General features: G+C 42.4%; 1 protein-coding gene across 6 annotated transcripts in view; it reads left to right on the top strand.

Moving 5' to 3' along the window:
- The window catches only part of luzp1 (leucine zipper protein 1), a 56,739-nt gene extending 41,134 nt beyond the window's left edge, over positions 1–15,605 (top strand). For all 6 annotated transcript variants that reach the window (XM_004540396.3, XM_004540395.3, XM_076877243.1 and 3 more), the window contains 5 exons: positions 58–2,284; positions 3,040–3,623; positions 3,708–3,827; positions 8,903–9,172; positions 9,809–15,605. In XM_004540396.3, coding sequence (XP_004540453.3) covers positions 58–2,284; positions 3,040–3,623; positions 3,708–3,827; positions 8,903–9,136 — 3,165 coding nt within the window. In that variant the 3' untranslated portion in view covers positions 9,137–9,172; positions 9,809–15,605. The remainder of the gene's footprint in view (positions 1–57; positions 2,285–3,039; positions 3,624–3,707; positions 3,828–8,902; positions 9,173–9,808) is intronic.
- Positions 15,606–17,065: the final 1,460 nt, after the last annotated feature.

Below are 17,065 nucleotides of genomic sequence, written 5' to 3'. Positions count from 1 at the left end.
TGAAGTGAAAAAGAAACGCAGTACATGAAAAGAACTGTTGTACTCTCTCCTCTGCAGGACAAGATTATCCAGGCAGAGGGAAGTAACTCGTCCCTGCTTGGTGATGTGGAAGCCCTGAGAAAACGTCTCTTGAAGATCCAGGGGAAAGATGAGGAGGTACGTAAAGCTGAGGATCTTTGCCGCACAGTAAGAGAGAAACTGGAAGAGGAGGAAAACCTTACGAAAGAGCTAAAGGCAGAAATAGAACGTCTTCAGCGACGGATGGCTGAACTCGAGAAACTGGAAGAAGCTTTTGGGAAAAGCAAGTCTGACTGCAGCCAGCTCTGCCTTAGCCTCAATGAGGAGAAGAACTTAACCAAGAAGCTCTCATCTGAGTTGGAGACACTAAAAGCCCGTTTGAAAGAGGTGGAGGGGTCTGAGACAAAGCTGGAGAGAACGGAGCAGGCCTTGGCTATGGAGCTTGAAAAGCTCAAGGGATTCACCCAAACCTTTGTGAATGAGCGTAAGAGGCTGCTAGAGAAACAAAGAGAGGATGAGAAGACCATTCTGAAATTGGAAGAAAAGCTGGCGCACCAGAAGAATCGCTTTGGCATGTCAACGGATTCTGGCAGAGCAGATTTCATGAGCTCAAGAATTGAAGATGAGCTAACATCCACAGCACTCTTAACAAGTAAGCTGGCTGGACAGAAGAAGAGCCATGACTACTCAAAGCTGTCTGAGAATGAGAAAAACAGCGGTCTTGAAGGCTCGCAGGAGGACAACAAAGTAAAGGAGTTGACACAGGAGGTAGAACGACTGAAGAACCGCCTTAAGCAGTTGGAGATTGTGGAAGAGGATTTGAAGAACTCTGAGTCAAAAAATGGTGAGCTTCACGAAAAGTTCCAGATAGAAAGGGACCGAGTTCGAAAGTTAAATGAGCAGGTGGAACACCTCAGGATGCAACTGTGTGGAAAAGGCGGAATCAGAGGAAATGGAATTGGTAACTTGGATAAACACGGCAATGGAAGCAGCACTGCTAAGGTCATTGAAAATGGCAAAGTTGAAAATGAAGAGACTATCCTGAAGGGAGGGTTTAGACAAGAAAAGCCTAAATATAGAAGTGCAGCAACTGTCCCAGAGCCAAGTTCCCCAAAACATAGGAACAGAGATTTATCTCCTCAGCATAAATCTTGGAACAAAGATTTCAGCAACTCTGAGAAGGGTTCTCCCAAGTCAGTGAGAAGAGCCCTGAGTCCTGCCCAAAAGAGAAGGACACCCAGAACTACAACTACCACAAATTCATCTGATAATGGAATACGAGATACAGTGCGAGGAGCTGAGGAAAAGCCAAGAGGAGCCACATACAGCTCTGTGAATACAACTTCTAGTGATACCAAGAAGGTGTCCGTCCTTAGTCGATACCCTCCAGCAGCTAATGACCAGAAGCCACTAAAGACAGCTCACAAGCATACGGATGACATCAAGAAGAGCAGAGAAAAGTTCTCAAAACTGTACGTAGGTAGTGACAGTGAATCTAACAGCTCTGATGTCGTGCCTGACAGTACCTCCAGTACCATGAACAGCATCTCTGCTCTAGAGAAGGAAACGGTGCCTGTGTCCGAGCAGGAATCAACAGACCAGATTCAGGAATCTGTATCTTCTTCTATTTCTACTATATCCAAAGCCAATGGCTCATACACAGCCTGCAAATCTCACATCAATCCCTTGCTGCCCAATGACCACGGGTCAGAGGGTCATTCTTCTGCCTCAGAAACAGAATCTACTGGATCAAGGCCATCTGAGCTGGACCCTACAGCTGAAGCAGCTGAGGCAACTAGCACAGCTGTAAGCAGTAGGACTGTAACCTCCAGGTATTCTAGATACCCTCAAGTCCAGGACTCTCATTCAGAGGGTTCCTCCTCCAGGAGCTCTTTTGATGAGGAGCTGCACAGCCGGTCACAGGGAGCTGAGGGAGGTCACCAGGGATCCATGCATACTCCAGCAGGGATTGAAATCCAACGAGTATGCAGTCCTAGAGAGGCACTGAGGTCAAGAGCTGTGATCAAGCCTGCTATTGTGGAAATTGACAGAAAGGAAGTAATGATTTCAGAACCCTTGCCTACAAATGGGAAACCCAAGATCTCGACCAAACCAATAGTGACTACTACTAATAAAATCACCAGTAGTATAACCATCTACCCAAATGATCCAAGCTCTTCCAGAACCAGCAGTCGCAGCAGCAGTGTGTCCAGTGAACCTGCACCTATTAAAGGACGCCACACATCTACCAGTAACATCGTTATAGGTACGTGTCAACAATTTAGAATGATCTAGTTAAACTTATACTGCATTTTTCAGGACAGGATCTAGATACTAATTCTAAATAGTACAGTAAAGACAACATTTTTATTTGTTGTCACGTGAAACCTTCTAATTAGTGCTCACAACTTGCAGCACTCACAAAACTGTAGCACACCTTTTGGACAGGCTGTTAGGGTAATTAAACCTGCTACAAGCCCCATTATTATATGTCCAGAAAGTGGTGCATGGTGAACACCTATCAGTCATCAGCATCTGCTTCCCCAACATTAAACCTCAGTAAAGTTTTTTTTGTAGCAGTCTGTAAATGTGCTTTTGTCTTCTATAGGATTGGGTGTTTTAATGTAATTAACCCCTAGTCATGTTGGCGGCAGAACCATCTGTCTCTCTGCAGAATGAAATTGTGTTCCCTGAGATGATCATCTTTATTCAGTTCAACTCAGAAAATCCCAACAATCCCCCCCACCCCCTGAGCCTTGTGGCTCAGGGATAGGCAGCCACCTGCCTTGACTGGTTACAGATGAGGGGAAAGAAAAGAGAGCCTAGTGACATGGTAATATTTGCTAACAAGCATTAAACACAAACTTAAGCTGATAGGATGTTATTTGTTTTTGTCCTGAGCCAAACTGTTGGACCGAGATTAATTTTGCACCCCCCAAAAACTGATATTTTAAAGCACATGTCAACTTACTGTCAACTTGTTGCATCTGTATAAATGTATCATTTTATATATATTGCCAGGCCCAAACACTGATCATCATGGCAGTATTTCCGTCCCATATGAGATCTCCATACCCAAGAGTGAGATCACTTTGCGGCCATGCCAGGACCAGGACTGTGGGCCACACAGCCACAGTGATTCATCATCAAGGTCTAAACTCCACAACTCTTCCAGGGTGGAGACCACCACCAGCCACCTGTGCTGCCAGCGCAGCAACTTTAGCCTCCAGTCCCCGGACGTCACTTCCTCAGACTTCAACGACACAGAATCAGGATTTGAGAGCAGCAGCAGCACGACCACCGTCACCAGCTGGAGAAGCCAACGGCAAAGCCAACCGTCACACGAAGACAGTTTGCCAGATATGAAGAATGTGACCGTGAGAAGCCCCTGGAGGAACAAAAGCGCCATGTCTGTGGACGAGGGAAGTCGAGGAAGGAGTACGAGAGCAATGACAGATGGCGGGTCTGAAGATGAAACCGAAACTGCAACAACGTGGAGGGCTTACAGGGCAACCACCTTTGACACAGAGGACTCTGTAAACAGTGGAAACGGAGGCGGCGGAAATGCTGCAGCACAGAAGGGAGCCAAGCCGTCCCCTGCTGAGGTGGGGAAAGTTAATAAGTGTATATCAAAGTAGTTTCACACACAAAGGAAAAAAATAATAGAGGGAATTTTCTCTTTGTCCCAGGTGTACATGCGTAAGATCTCTCAGTCTCCCCCTATGGAAACAGGAGGGTTGGGAAGGGCCATACCCCATGCACCCGTTACCTCTCAGTCCTGGAGCCGATCATATTCACAGCAGCCACCGGTAAGGAAAACTGACTTCAGGTTGTTAACACTTTCCTGTAGTAGATTCAGTTTTATAGGCTTTTGTTTTTATCAGATATGATATAAAACACGTGGCTATTGGATGCAACTTTATTTTCATTTTTGTTCTGCTTTGAAATATGCTTAATGTTCCTTGAGTCTGTTTTCTTGGTACATTTCTCAAGCATTTGTAAATTTAAAAAAATGAATTTGTGATACTAAATTAATAAAGTTGGTATTGCGCTTAGAGTATTGTTCTCTGCAAATAGTTTTAGCATGAAGATAAAGACTCCACACAAAGTGCAGCTGCAGGCCTTAGCTCCTGGTGTGTCCACTTTGCATTAGAGCTCAGCTGGTATTTTTCCCTGACGCCAGGCTCCGTGACTTCAAGCTTAGCACAGCAGTTCTGCAGGCCCCACTCCTGCTGCCCCAGTAAGCACAAAGAGAAAAGGGTGGGACAGAAAGTAGTAAGGATGGAAATGAAAAAGACCTCAACAGGGGGAAAAGTAGGTTAGAAAAACCTCAAGGAGAAGAAAATAGCTTTCTCCTATGTGAATGTTCTACCACATCAGTGAGAGACTCAGTTTGCTATTCTGGAAGACACCATGTAATAAGCAAAGGTGTCTGTTAAGGTCTGCGACTTTATTTTATGACTTTGTTTTGTACATAGTATGTTGTCACTGTTTATAAGAGCTTAATTTAAAAAATTTCAATTTAGGTGTGGCAGACTTTTCCACTGTTAGCACAATGTAATATGTGAGGCTATGTGGGCCATTGTGATTATATTGTGATATCATGTATGTGAGATCATAAAAAATGGAGTGTGAATATTTCACATGTATTTTGTATGTAGTGATGCTGCGATTTATAAATACATCGTCATGGATCGCTGTCATGCATGTTCAGTAACGTGTCAGGGGAAATCTGGGGTTTTGGGTCTTTCAGTACAGCTAACATGGCCTTGGAGCTATAATTGCCTGCAGGACTCCTCCCTAGTCATTATCATCAATGGGCTTAATGAAATCTACCCAACACTGAGCCCCAACCCCCAAATGCCCCCTTTCATCACTGATATTTAGCAGACTGGTAGAAAAAGTGTGAAGGGCCTTGCTCTTTTTCTTTATCATAAAACCCTGGCATTAACAAAATAACCTTGAGTTTTTTGTTTTTTTTTAATGCTCCCATTATGCAGTGCCCACTCAGTGCCACTCGGCCTTAGCTCTGCAATTTCACAACCACAACTACTTAAGATAAGCCTCCTGTCCCACATCACTGATGCTTTGTGGTCCGGGAACCCGGAACCATCGAACAAGTCCTGTCTTCGTTGTTTAAGATCGGCTGTGAACTGTTAAACCACCGTCCCCCTGTTCATTTTTTTGTCACTCGTGCACTTTTTAATTTTATTGTAGGAATTTCCCAAATCCACTGTGCGGTAGAACCTTGTTCATCATGACATTTCATGCATGAACTGGTCACTCGATTTGGATAGCAATTATGTGCAGAAATTACCCCAGTGCAATAAAAAATAAGTTTCTTCAAAAACAAAACTGGGCTTTGAAGCGTGTCTTGGAGCAAAGCCGATCATCTTTGGTTTGGATTTGTAGAATATTTCAGCGGTCTGAACTGCGTCCGTTCCCAAGAGGCTTGGATAAATACAGCTGTACTTAGGACAGTGGAAGGTTGGGATTAGTCTGTGTTTGCAGTGTCAGGGGTTGATAAAAGAGGGTTGTGTTATTACAAGGTTGCAGACGGAGCCGCTCTCAACATCATTAACTGACACCCCATCAGTTGTTATTCAGCTGGGTGGGCATCTGTGTTCCTCTTGATTCATCAAAGTTTGTTTTTGTTTGACATGTTTGCTCCTTGTAAAATTGTCTTTGAACCTTAAAATGATGAATGAAGAACATTTAAAAAAATCTAGTTTTTCTTCTAGAGATTTAAACATCAGATTGTTGTGACTATCTTTCATGCCCTGGTGATGGAAGGAGAGCAGACTGAAAATCAGCTTTCTGTGGACCAGTGAGGACATATTGGTCGATAGGCATTAAGGAGGAGAAAACACTCCCAATTCCTATAAGTACCCTCAGCACCCTGGGCAGACTGATAGCTTATTGATTAGCTTTCACTTTTGAACCTCATGTATAAATTATCTAGAGGTTATTTATAATAGAGACAGACAGACATCTTTTCCTCCAGTGAAAGGTCATGGTCATATCTAGTTTATCTGAACCAACACTTTAGCAGCGTGACTAAACTATCAACTGCTTTGGCTTGTAGTGATGGCATTTATCGAGACTCATTCAATCTTTTATCCTTTTAGAGCTTCTACGATGTTCAAATTTGTGCAGTGGCATCAGTTACCCTTTGTACTACAAGTATGAGCAGATGGCTTGATGGTTAGCATTGCTGCTAACAATAAGCATGCTAGCAAGGAAAGCTGAGTCAAGTCTGTCCCGTATTCAGTAAGTGAAAATAAAATAAACAATAAAAGGTGAATCAAATGGACCATTACGGCAAGGCTGGGATGGTCAATTTGGTAAAGTAAATCTGTTGGGCATCTTTCTTTGCCTTTAGACAACAATTCTGATGGCAAAAGAGCCAAACGGGACAGGCAAAAAAAAAAGAAAAAAAAGAAAAAGTTCTTTACCAATTTTAGTTAGTGCAAGAGAGTTTCCACCACCGTGCAGACTTTGACGTCGTCCATTTTGATGTGGCGAGCAATCAGCAGCCGTTGAATGGATGGAATGAAACGAGGGGTGAGGAGTCTTTTTCTGATGCTGTAATAATTTTCAGCGTAAAAGTCATCAGCCACCACTTCAAAACCTTGTACTCCCTCTTCGTCCACCCTCCGCCCGCGAACTTGTGCCGAGACTGCCGGTGCATTTTCCGCAGTCTGCGTCTCCCTCTTTGCTCATAAGAAAGAAGTTTCTATGAAGATTTAAGCTTTGTCAATTGCTAATTAGGACACAAGTTCTTGTTTTAAGTTTAGTTCGGGCATAGAGGGAACACCTTAGTTCTTAGAATTTTAGTAATTTAGTAATGATGTATGTCTTGATGTTTTTTGAAAAATAAAGTTTTGTTCATGGTTTCTCATCTATGTGGTGTTCCACATTTGACAGTCGGTCCTGCATGCTGCACAACAACATCCAATATTAAGAGAAGAAAAAAAAAAAAAGAAAAAGCAAGGAAAGCTGTGTGTGTGCCACAGCTCCACAACACACGTTCACACATACACAGCCGCTTGCATTGCATTCCAAGCACACTTGATTTGAATTGCCTAACAGGCCGGCATTTAAATAGGGGTTGCTTGTTTTCTGTGGCAGTCACTCCACACCTTAGACTGCAAGAGCAGAATGTCTTTGTAGTACTTCCATCCCATTGTAGCAGTAGGAAACTTCAGCCTGCACTCGAATGAGCTGTGAATTTACGTTTGGCCAAGGAGCGAGGCACCAGAACATATTATACTGGCAGTAAAGTGTGGAGTCAAGAGTTGATCCACTGTTAACTGTCCTCCTGATTTTTAAAATCATTACCAGTGAGATTGTCGGAAGTTCCACCTCTTGTGAAACAAGTCATCAGCAAACAAGAAACCACAAACAGAAAAAGCTGATCTGGAAGAACTCGAATGCACTATTGTATTTATTTCACAAATCTGTTGGCCATAAGTTCATCAAAGAGCAAAATTCATCCTCAGACACACTTAGTCATATTTCAGTATTTTGGCCAAGATGCTCCTTCAGTTGGAAGCGCGGAGAGAAGCCATTCTCATGTCAGTGCCCCAGATAAAAGCTGAAGCAGGTTAAACAGCTATGCTGGCTTTGTTAAAAGGACATTCCTGGCCAGTTCTCCCTTGAAAATTTGATTAAATCTCGAGGGATTTACTGGGTGGAAAAAGGTGAAATAAATAAATAATCCTGAAAACGTAAAACTCACAAAAATACTGCAACATTTCCTGGTTTAGTCTGTACAAAAAGTGTAATTTGATGTGGACAAAGACTCCAGAAAAACCTGTTTTAACCTTTTTTCTTTTTTTCTTTTTTTGTTAGTCTGGCTTCATATTTTTCATAGATATGTGAAACTTTAGACTATTTCCCAAAAGTCAAACTAATTTTCTTAATATCTTAGAGTATGTGGCTTGTTCATTTGACATATAAAAGCTGGTCAAAGAGCAGCACTTTTGTGCAATGTGTGTGTATTTGGGGGGTTTTGTTGCAGGTTTTATTTAACCAAGCATTATTTTAATTCCACTGCCATGTGTTGTACGGTACAAACCTCCCGTTGGGTGTAGGAGGAACTCTACATCCATTTCGAGGAAAGTTCGTGAAAACTCCCAGTCTTGGAGCATTAACTTACCATAGAAGGAGAATATGCCACTTGACGGTTTCCTCCCACAGTGACTGAAGCAGGAAGTGACCACACTGAGCACACCCACTTTGGCAGCCTTCACTGGTGACTGATTTCCTGTCTCCCCCAGGAGACTGTGAAAGGCAGACCAGCAGGGCTCCATTAAAGCCAATTAGCAAGAATGCTTTCTAAAACTGCACCAGAAGCCAACTCCAGCCCACCAAATGTCACTAATTATGGTGCTTTTTTTAAAAACTGAAATTACAGGAGTGGGGTGCTGTTTCTGTGTGCTTTAAGAACTGCATCGTCATCCAACTCTCGCTTTCTTAGAGAAGGGTTACTGAGGTTATGAGAGAGGACGTGCCATTGTATCCACCACAAACTAGAAACTTGGGGTTTGTTTTCTAGTGAGCCCGCCAAATTATAAATCTCTCAGCTTGGGGTATGTTTGGGATTTTTGGTTGGGGATTTTTCCCCTGGCAGAAATCCACATGGCAAACTTTACTTGTCGCACACCAGTTAACATTAACAGCATGTAGTCAATGCCCGCATAAGACAAAGGTCCGAGCAAGGCCCCACAAAATGCCCAGAGCTCCTATAGACAAACTCCAGAGTTTGGCATTAAATTTCAGCAAAGAAATCCAAATTATTCCTCTTAAACTTGGAAAAGCGCTTATTTCGGATGCCAGTTAATACAACAGCCAGTTTTTAAATGTAATTTCTTTCTTCCAGGCTTCTGATAACTTGGACCCCAGTCCAAACCCGAGTCACAGCCCAGCCTCTTGGAGACGACAGATACCCAGTAGTGATCTGGGGACCTCTTACGATCGGATAAGCAGGACACCTGGAGCCTCTAGAGGAGGGGAGCCCTGGTCCAGTCGGGGGCAAGGCTTAGGAGCCAGAGCTGAGGGGAGGAGCGGAGCAGGAGGCAGACCGTGGAGCCAGCGTCAGTCAGAGCAACATTAGACCAAGTGAGGAGCAGGATTGAAGCAAGTGGGGCAGGTAGGAGGTGGCTGGATTTTCTTTTCTTTTAACTCCTGATAGTTACAATTATACAATTATTAATTACCCCTTTTGGAACAGCGTCTCATCTATAAAGGGGCTTTCTCCTTCTATTTATATATTATCGTCATAGCGACAGTGATGAAATCTTTGCACAAGGCAGTTTACAAACTGTGCTGCAGCAAAATTCTCAAGTTTAAATATGCTTTTTTTGGTGACTTCCTCTGGAAAGACCAGCATAATTAGGGATAAATTATGGAAAATTGAGAGAAAAGCTCACTTTGAACCCGGATAAGCATACAGTAACTTCATTTAGGATTGGAGACCTCATTCCTCCATCATACTAATGATATTCACATTTTACATGTACAGCTGATTTGCCGTAAAAGACTAAAAGACTGGAAATTAAAAATTGTGATTTAAATTGGAAGTGTACCAATGAGCTCGGTCTCAATATTTTTCCCCAATAATTGCTTGCAAATTATCTTGTTCTTTCTGGCAAACTTTCCACGAAATTATAAGGAAATTACAGACCAGTCATGTTTCTAACAAAGATGAATAGTTACGATAACATTTTTTAAAAATGAAGGATTAAATGTGTCTCTTTTCTATTCATTTTTTCCCCTCCCATAACAGCACTCCATTAAGCTCTCAACTGCAAAATAAGGGCCAAGCGCTAGTTTCCCATCAAATGACGGCTACATAGATCACCACCACCTCCAGCAGACAACAGTTTTGCAGCCACACTGAACAACAAACCACCGACCTGATGATGAGTGTACGCTGAGACATGGACGCTTCTTCCTATTCAAAACTTTTCCAGAAAAAGCCGTGCATGGAAGGTCAGCGCCTGTACAGTGTTTTTGGAGGTTTCCTCACCGGCCAGTGTATTATCTTCTGCTTCTTCTGTTGGATGTATTATAGTGTAATCCTGAAACTTGACAAGGGAGAGGCTGGCACGCTGCGCAGGGCTGGAGATTTTCCTGTGCGCCAGAGTTGGAGGAAAATAGACTCAAGAGAGTTTGTTACAGTAACCTCAGAGTAGCTGGAAATGTCACTTGTGCTTCAGAACTTCAACTTTTCTTCATCACTGAAAAGACGAACCCAATCCTCAGTCAACAGCAGCGCATCTTTCTCTCTCACAGGGCTGGATTTTCCCGTAGGATTCTCTATAAAACCAAACGATCGCTACTTTAAATGTGACCAAAAACAGGAAGCGAATTCCCCTCGGTTTTGTTTCAGACTCGTTTTTCCTTCTGAAAACCTTCATCCAATCCCATCCCGTCCCCCCTTCACCAAACACAAGCCATGCAAACGTATCCACAAAACAAGAAGCAAACACATCCACATTTTTAACGTTCGGTTTAATTTCAGCCCATATCCCGACTTTCCAGCACGCGGTAACCTCAAACTGGATTTAATTTGAGGTCTTAGATGCTGAATGAAGATTTGCATGTTTCTAAGTAATAAATGAAGAACACTTGAAAGATTGTGACTCAGCATGCTTAAAGGGTTGCCGGTTGGCTGGATTTTTAGGTGCACGCACACACACACACACACAAATACAAATACAGACGTACACACAGACACATTTTTCTTTTTTCTTTTGTCTTCACAGGCCAGGACCTTGTTTATGTTTTTCTGTTATTTTGATTCTTTTGTAATTCGCTTCCTGTTCTGCATCATCCTTTCGCTTTCTTCTCAACCGTGTCATTTGAAAAAAGAAAGTGGACTGCACGCAATGAAATGGAATGCACATGCAAGAAGAAAAAATAAATAAATAAAAAACAAGAGGATGGGGGGTGGCATTGTTTATAACCTCAAACCATGACACAGTTTCCATGGTTCAGTATTTTACAGCTGTTGCAACTGTCCTCATCCATGTGTTTTGAAAGAGCCATAGCAAAAATGGAGTTTCTGTTTGAACTGAACTTTGGACTTTCGATTACCAGCAACCATGGCCTGGCAGGGTGGGACATTTTTTAGTGATGCCATAAGTAATGTGTACACACCAGTCATAGGAACGACCCAAGGGCGTTGGACTTCTAACCAGGAAGTGACAGTCCTGCTTGTACGTGACTTGGTTCGCCGTGCGAATCGTGCTAGTGTCTCTCTTTCTTATTTCTATAGAGGTGTATTATTTTGTTACGACGATAAACAACACCTGGTGGGTTGGTATGTTGGAGCAATCACTCATTGCCAGGGGCCACTACGGCGGAGACTGTGCAGTAGAATTCAATTTAGCCACCGGCCAGTAATAAAATGAGGTGTTTTTTTTTGTTTGGTTTTTTGCTGAGGTCATCAGAAACCCTGCTGACGTATTCAAGTTTCTCCATAAAGTCTATCAACGGGCACCGGCAGGATCTTGAGACCGTTGCAGAAGATTGACTGCAGAATGACAGGCTATGTAAACTTTTAATCCTAGAACAAAATTTATGAATGTTGCTCAGGAGGAATGCAGCTGAGAATGACCAATTGCTCGATGGCTTAATGCTCCGATCCAACACGACTGCATTCTTTGTCTCTCGCATCTGTTAAACTGTAGACGAGGGGGGGGGGGAAGAGAGAAAAACAGAACCATAACTGTGACAACTCTGGACCAAGTTCTGGATCTGTGAAAGAACTTGGGACTTTTTAAAAGCCTGCTCTCCATCTGGCTCCTCTGCTGTTGTGGATTTTAATGCTGTGTTGTCGGACCCTGCTGGGGATGATCTGGTTCACTTATTTTTTTTGTTTGGTTTTTTTTTTTTTTTTTTTTTTTTTTTTTGGTCTCCTGTATTCTACCAGCCACCATCAAGCTGTAATATTTATTAGTCTCCACATATGTGCAGGTTCTTTTATTGTGAAAAGATCTGCCTAATGGCAGGACCTCTGTCTGTTGCCACTTTGTCACTTTACAGTTTATGCAAGCAGGAGATTATATGCAATTAAACTGTCCCCCCCACCCCCACTGCAATATCTGTAACCATTTCAGCCGTCATCGTGTACAAAAAGAGGTGATGACTGTGTAAGTGAGAAGTTTGCTAGGTTAAAACTAAAAGTTTACCTTTAGGAGTGCACATTTTCACCAGTCTGTCTTTCCATTATGTTTACCTTCTTGCAGTAATATCTACAGCATGTTCGTCTGTGCCTTGAGATGCGGTATAAGAGGTAAACTGTCCCAACAAATTCAGACCATCGCACAATTTCCTTACACTTGCAGTAAACATAAATAACATGCAATACAAACATGCAAGGTTTTGATTTGTTCCGTTTGCATTTAATTGCATTTTTCTTTTATTTGAGATTAGTTTTGGTTGACATTGTAAAATTATTTTTAGGGGAAATCCTCCCTGAAACTGTTAAAGGACACGAGTCACGCCGCTGTGTGGATTTGACTGTCAGAGTCACAGGGTGCAGCTCCGCCTCTGAAAGGCTTGCTTTGTGACTAGCCGCCTCCGCCGGCTTTATGATGGCGCAAAAACGGACCAGACGCACTGTTTAGAGCTCTCAGTGCACAAGCCAAGACATGATGATCATGTAGTCCTCCTGTGCTCCCTCTGTTATTCTTCTACTTCTCATTTACCAAGAGAGAATGCCCTCTCGTCCCCAGTCTCTCATCTTTTCGACCAATTTTAACTTTCCTTTTAGGATTTTGCTAAAAATCAAGTGTCCCTTCCTCCTCCCTCTGTTTCTCTGTATTTTCCTTAGATTCTCACTTCCTAAAAGGAAAACCTTTTCCCTAAACGGCAGTGATGTGTGCTACTGGTGCAGAGGCTCGTTTTATTGAAGGCCAGAGGCCTGTCACCAGAAAATGATGGGCAGTTCCCTGAGTAGCTGAAAGGTGAAAGGTCAGGTCTGGGTCTAATCCTGTCTCTACATCTTGATTTCAGGGCTTCTAAATACAGGAGCGTCAAAAATGGCCAGCTTGGCAGTGACGTGCACATGATGATAATTAAAACATCCAGGGGGGGGGTATCGAGTTTCAGTTTCTCCCACATATACACGTGCTCTTCTCTTAGTGCGTTTGTTGCTGTTGTTGATATGTCAGCGAGGGTTCTCATTTAAAGCTCAAGTGGCGTCTGCAGAGCCCTGAGTTGGCTGGAGGGCGTTTGTGGGTCAGGATGGTGATGCAAGCACCTGAGCCACAGCCCATTATCCTGCCTCATGGGCCATAAAGTTCTTGTTACTGTTTCCCTCCAATCCAACGTGATGCTCCACCACCGATCCCTAAGCAGCACCACTGTGAAGCATTTCTCCATCTGTGAGTTGTTTCTTTTGAATCTTTCTCGTCCTTTCTTTCCCTAAAGAGTGTTTGAGTTCGGGGTGGGGGTGTTCCAGCTGTCAGAAACTGTAGGTTTTACGATGCGTGGCAGGTTTCTCCTCCTCAAGGTCGGGTTCAAAGCAAGCCGGGCTGGGTAAAGGCCAAAGTTGAAACTATGCGATCCACCTTTCTTCCTTCTAAGGCCCCAATGTTCCCAAACGCTACTGCTAAACCTGATCGAACATCCACTCCATCCAGTGAGACTCAGCTGGACTGTCCCAGCATGAAGACCACCCGTGGCATCTGTGTGCGCTTATGTGATTGTGCAAAATGCAACTGCTCACAGGCGACAGGTCTTACTCAATGCTTCGGTGAAAGTTGGTGCAGTGTTAATATGGTGGAATGTACTAATTGGTTTTTGGGGGAGCTGCAGTGATAATTTCACAGGTTTTAAGGATTCCGGGGCTGTTTTCTTTTCCTGATGTCTCCTCTGATTTGTGATTGATGGTTGAATGTGGACTGAATTACAGCAATGGTGTAATAGCTGCTGTTTAAAAACAAAAAGAGGCTGCTTCTGCTTTCCTGCTAGGATACCAGCTAAAGAGTTAAGAGAAATCATCTGAAGATGTGTTGGTATATCTATAAACATCCGTTATTTTGTTTTTCCTTTTATAAAAGTAGACTAGAATGTACTTAGTGGAGATTGGAGGAATGTTAGCAGGCCCTTGTCCTCAAATGCCTCCATTGTGAAGCCAGGGTTATGGTGTCATTGGGGTGTCACAGGCTGTAATCTGCACTTAACCAGCACTTAAACAACTAATGCCCCCTTCAAGTCCCCCATTGTTAAAACGTTTTCTCTTCTGTGCCCCCAAAATTGTCCGTAGCTGTTTGCTGAATGTACCACAGCTGGTTATGTAGGGTTTATTATCTGTTTCTTTTCAAGAATCATCTCAGCAGGTAAAGGAAATTGGCATGCACTCAGTGAAAAATCATGTTTGCGTCTCAGCCTTTTAACAATGTGCCAAAATCATTCCACAGTATTTACAGTTTACAGAGATGGTGCAAAAGTTTCCCCAGGAGGACACGGTGTCTCTTAAGGTTCTGAAATAAAGGGGAAATATAAGTGAGGTTTGTCTTTTCTCTGTCATCTCTCTTCTTATGTATTTTTTTTCTCTTTGTTAAACAAAAGATGTCTTATTTTGGAATCTATATTGGATAGATTTTATTTAAGGAAAAACTAATTTTGTAAAGTGGGCCTTATTACTGAAATATATAAAGTATTTGTCCATCTTGACTTAAAGACTTTTTTGTTTTTCGAGGTAATGTATCTCCTTTTTCTTTGTCACACTCCTGGAGAGTTCTTCTTCATGTATTTTGTGCTTGGTAGTTTTAATGCAAGACGTTTCTCACAACTTGGAGACATGATGACGCACCGTGGATGAGGAAAAAGAGAAAGAGAGAAGCCAGCGTCGAGCGATGGTCTTTGAAGAGTGAGAGTCACGTGCGTTTTATCAGAGCTGAGCAGGTCTCCGATGTTGAGCGGTTCAACACGTGTCGACCCCTTTTCTCTTTTTTGGTTTCGTGTTTTCTTTTTAAATCGGGGACCATTCACTGCTCCAGCCTCTCGCTCATAAATTCAGGGTTTGTACATCTTCTGTGCTGTATGTTTGAAAGTGCTGCCAAAGAAAGAAGGGTGCAGGTCCCCAGACATGTGTATATATTGAAAACACACAATCTTAACAGGAACAATCGGATAACAAATTAAAATAATACATTTTTGTTTAACTGGATGTTCTCTCTCTCTTAACGCTGATTCATCCACATCTAAGAATTTCTGAACTGTACAAATGAGGCGTTTATTTGTTTGTTTATTTGGGTTTTATTAATAGATGAGTGTATATAAATGTGTGTGCAGAACAAGGAGACTGACAGACAGAGGTGTCAAACACAGACGTATATGTAATTAAAATCAGATCAAAATTGTTTTATGATTGATTACTGCTTCTCTGTGTCAGCAATGCCAGGCGTACTGTGTGGGGAGGCTTTTTTTTTTTTCTTTTCAATTTAAACTTAATACATTGTGCATGTTTTAACCTTTCTGTGGCTGGCGCACTCTGCATGTAGGTCTCTTGAAGCTGTACAGCAGACCATATGTATTCCAATAAAAATAAAAACCGACCTGTTTGTAAAGCGTCTCCGTGTTGGAACCTGTGTAAAAATGCAAACGTGTATGTTAATCTCGTTTTATGTTCTTTGTCCAACAAGCTCAGCAAGTTTTGATTTCATAGCGGTACACCCATTTTGTGCGTGCGTGGTGCGCTTGTGTGTGTGTGTGTGTGTGTGCGTGTGCAAGAGAGAATCCTGGTTTAAACGGAGTGGAGAGAACCGCACCTGATGGTGTGCAAAATGAGCAGGGAGACAAATGAGGCAAAATTGGTCAGGTACAAAGGGGGGGGAAACCGCAGGCTGCTGTGGAATGCAAAGTCAGCACACACATCTTTCTCTTAAACAGCTACGCCTTGCTTTGTGAAAGCCAGCATTTCTTTTCCTGCAGCTGTAGGTTGCTTTGAAATAGCCCCGTCTTACTCAGTAAGTCACTCTTTTTATGATGATTACCATAAAAAGACCGAGTCTCAGTTATTTTGGAAATCATGGGTAACACTGGCTGAATCCCAGAGGAGTTGTAATTCCTATTCCTTTTCCAGCTTGAGCTGCATAGTGCCAGTTTTTTGCACCTCCAGAGTACAAGCCTCAACACGTTCAGTCGAGCTGCCAGGCTTTCAGGTGCAGGACTGAACTAAAGATGTCTCATATAATGTACCATAGACCAGGGATATCAAACTCCTTTTACATCACAGGATACATACAGCCCACTTCAGATGAATGAAATTCCCATTTCTGTCAATGTAAAGAAGTGTGACTACACATTTAATCCCTGCATAAGAATATATGTTAGCAAAAGAAAAAAAAAAAAGTGATTTCAACAATCATCTCAGTTTTTCTACCTGAAAATGATATGCTGCTGTATTAAAGAATTAATATAATATATATATAATAATAATAATAATATAATTCAATAAAAAATACACTTTTATAGTAGATAGTGAAAACTGGAGTTTTTCTCTCTTATAATTGCTTATTTATTCATTATGCTCATTGGTGTAGTATGAATGTGTATGGGGCATCCCTTTAATCAGGAGGAAAAGCTGTGAAAGTTTATGAAAGTGCAGTTAAGTTCCAAATTTATGCCCTCCTTCACATTTTCCAAAGCCATCGAGTGTGCGGGGCCATTTCTGGCCCCCTGGCCTTATGTTTGACATCCCATAAATTTGTATAGATGGTGATTATGTAATATTGCTTTAAGGTTCAATCGTTCCATCAGCCACATCATTGGGTTTAGTTGCTTATTAATGCAAACATCAGCTGACATGGTAGCATCACATGACACAGGAGGGTTGTTAAACATCTTTGAGCTGATGGGAAAGCAACAGTAACTCTACAGACACTCGTTACAACAAGGGCATGCAGAGGACCACACTGGTTACTATTCCTGTCAGCTAACAATAAAAAACTGAGGTTACAGTTTACATGGAAGAACAGATGATAGGATCGGAATCTGCCCTACCAGCTCTGACCAGAGTGCACACATC

Source organism: Maylandia zebra, linkage group LG19, assembly GCF_041146795.1.
Source record: "Maylandia zebra isolate NMK-2024a linkage group LG19, Mzebra_GT3a, whole genome shotgun sequence".
Taxonomy (NCBI): Eukaryota; Metazoa; Chordata; class Actinopteri; order Cichliformes; family Cichlidae; genus Maylandia; species Maylandia zebra.
Note: the sequence above shows the minus strand (reverse complement) of the source record. Positions and strands in the feature narration are given on the sequence as shown.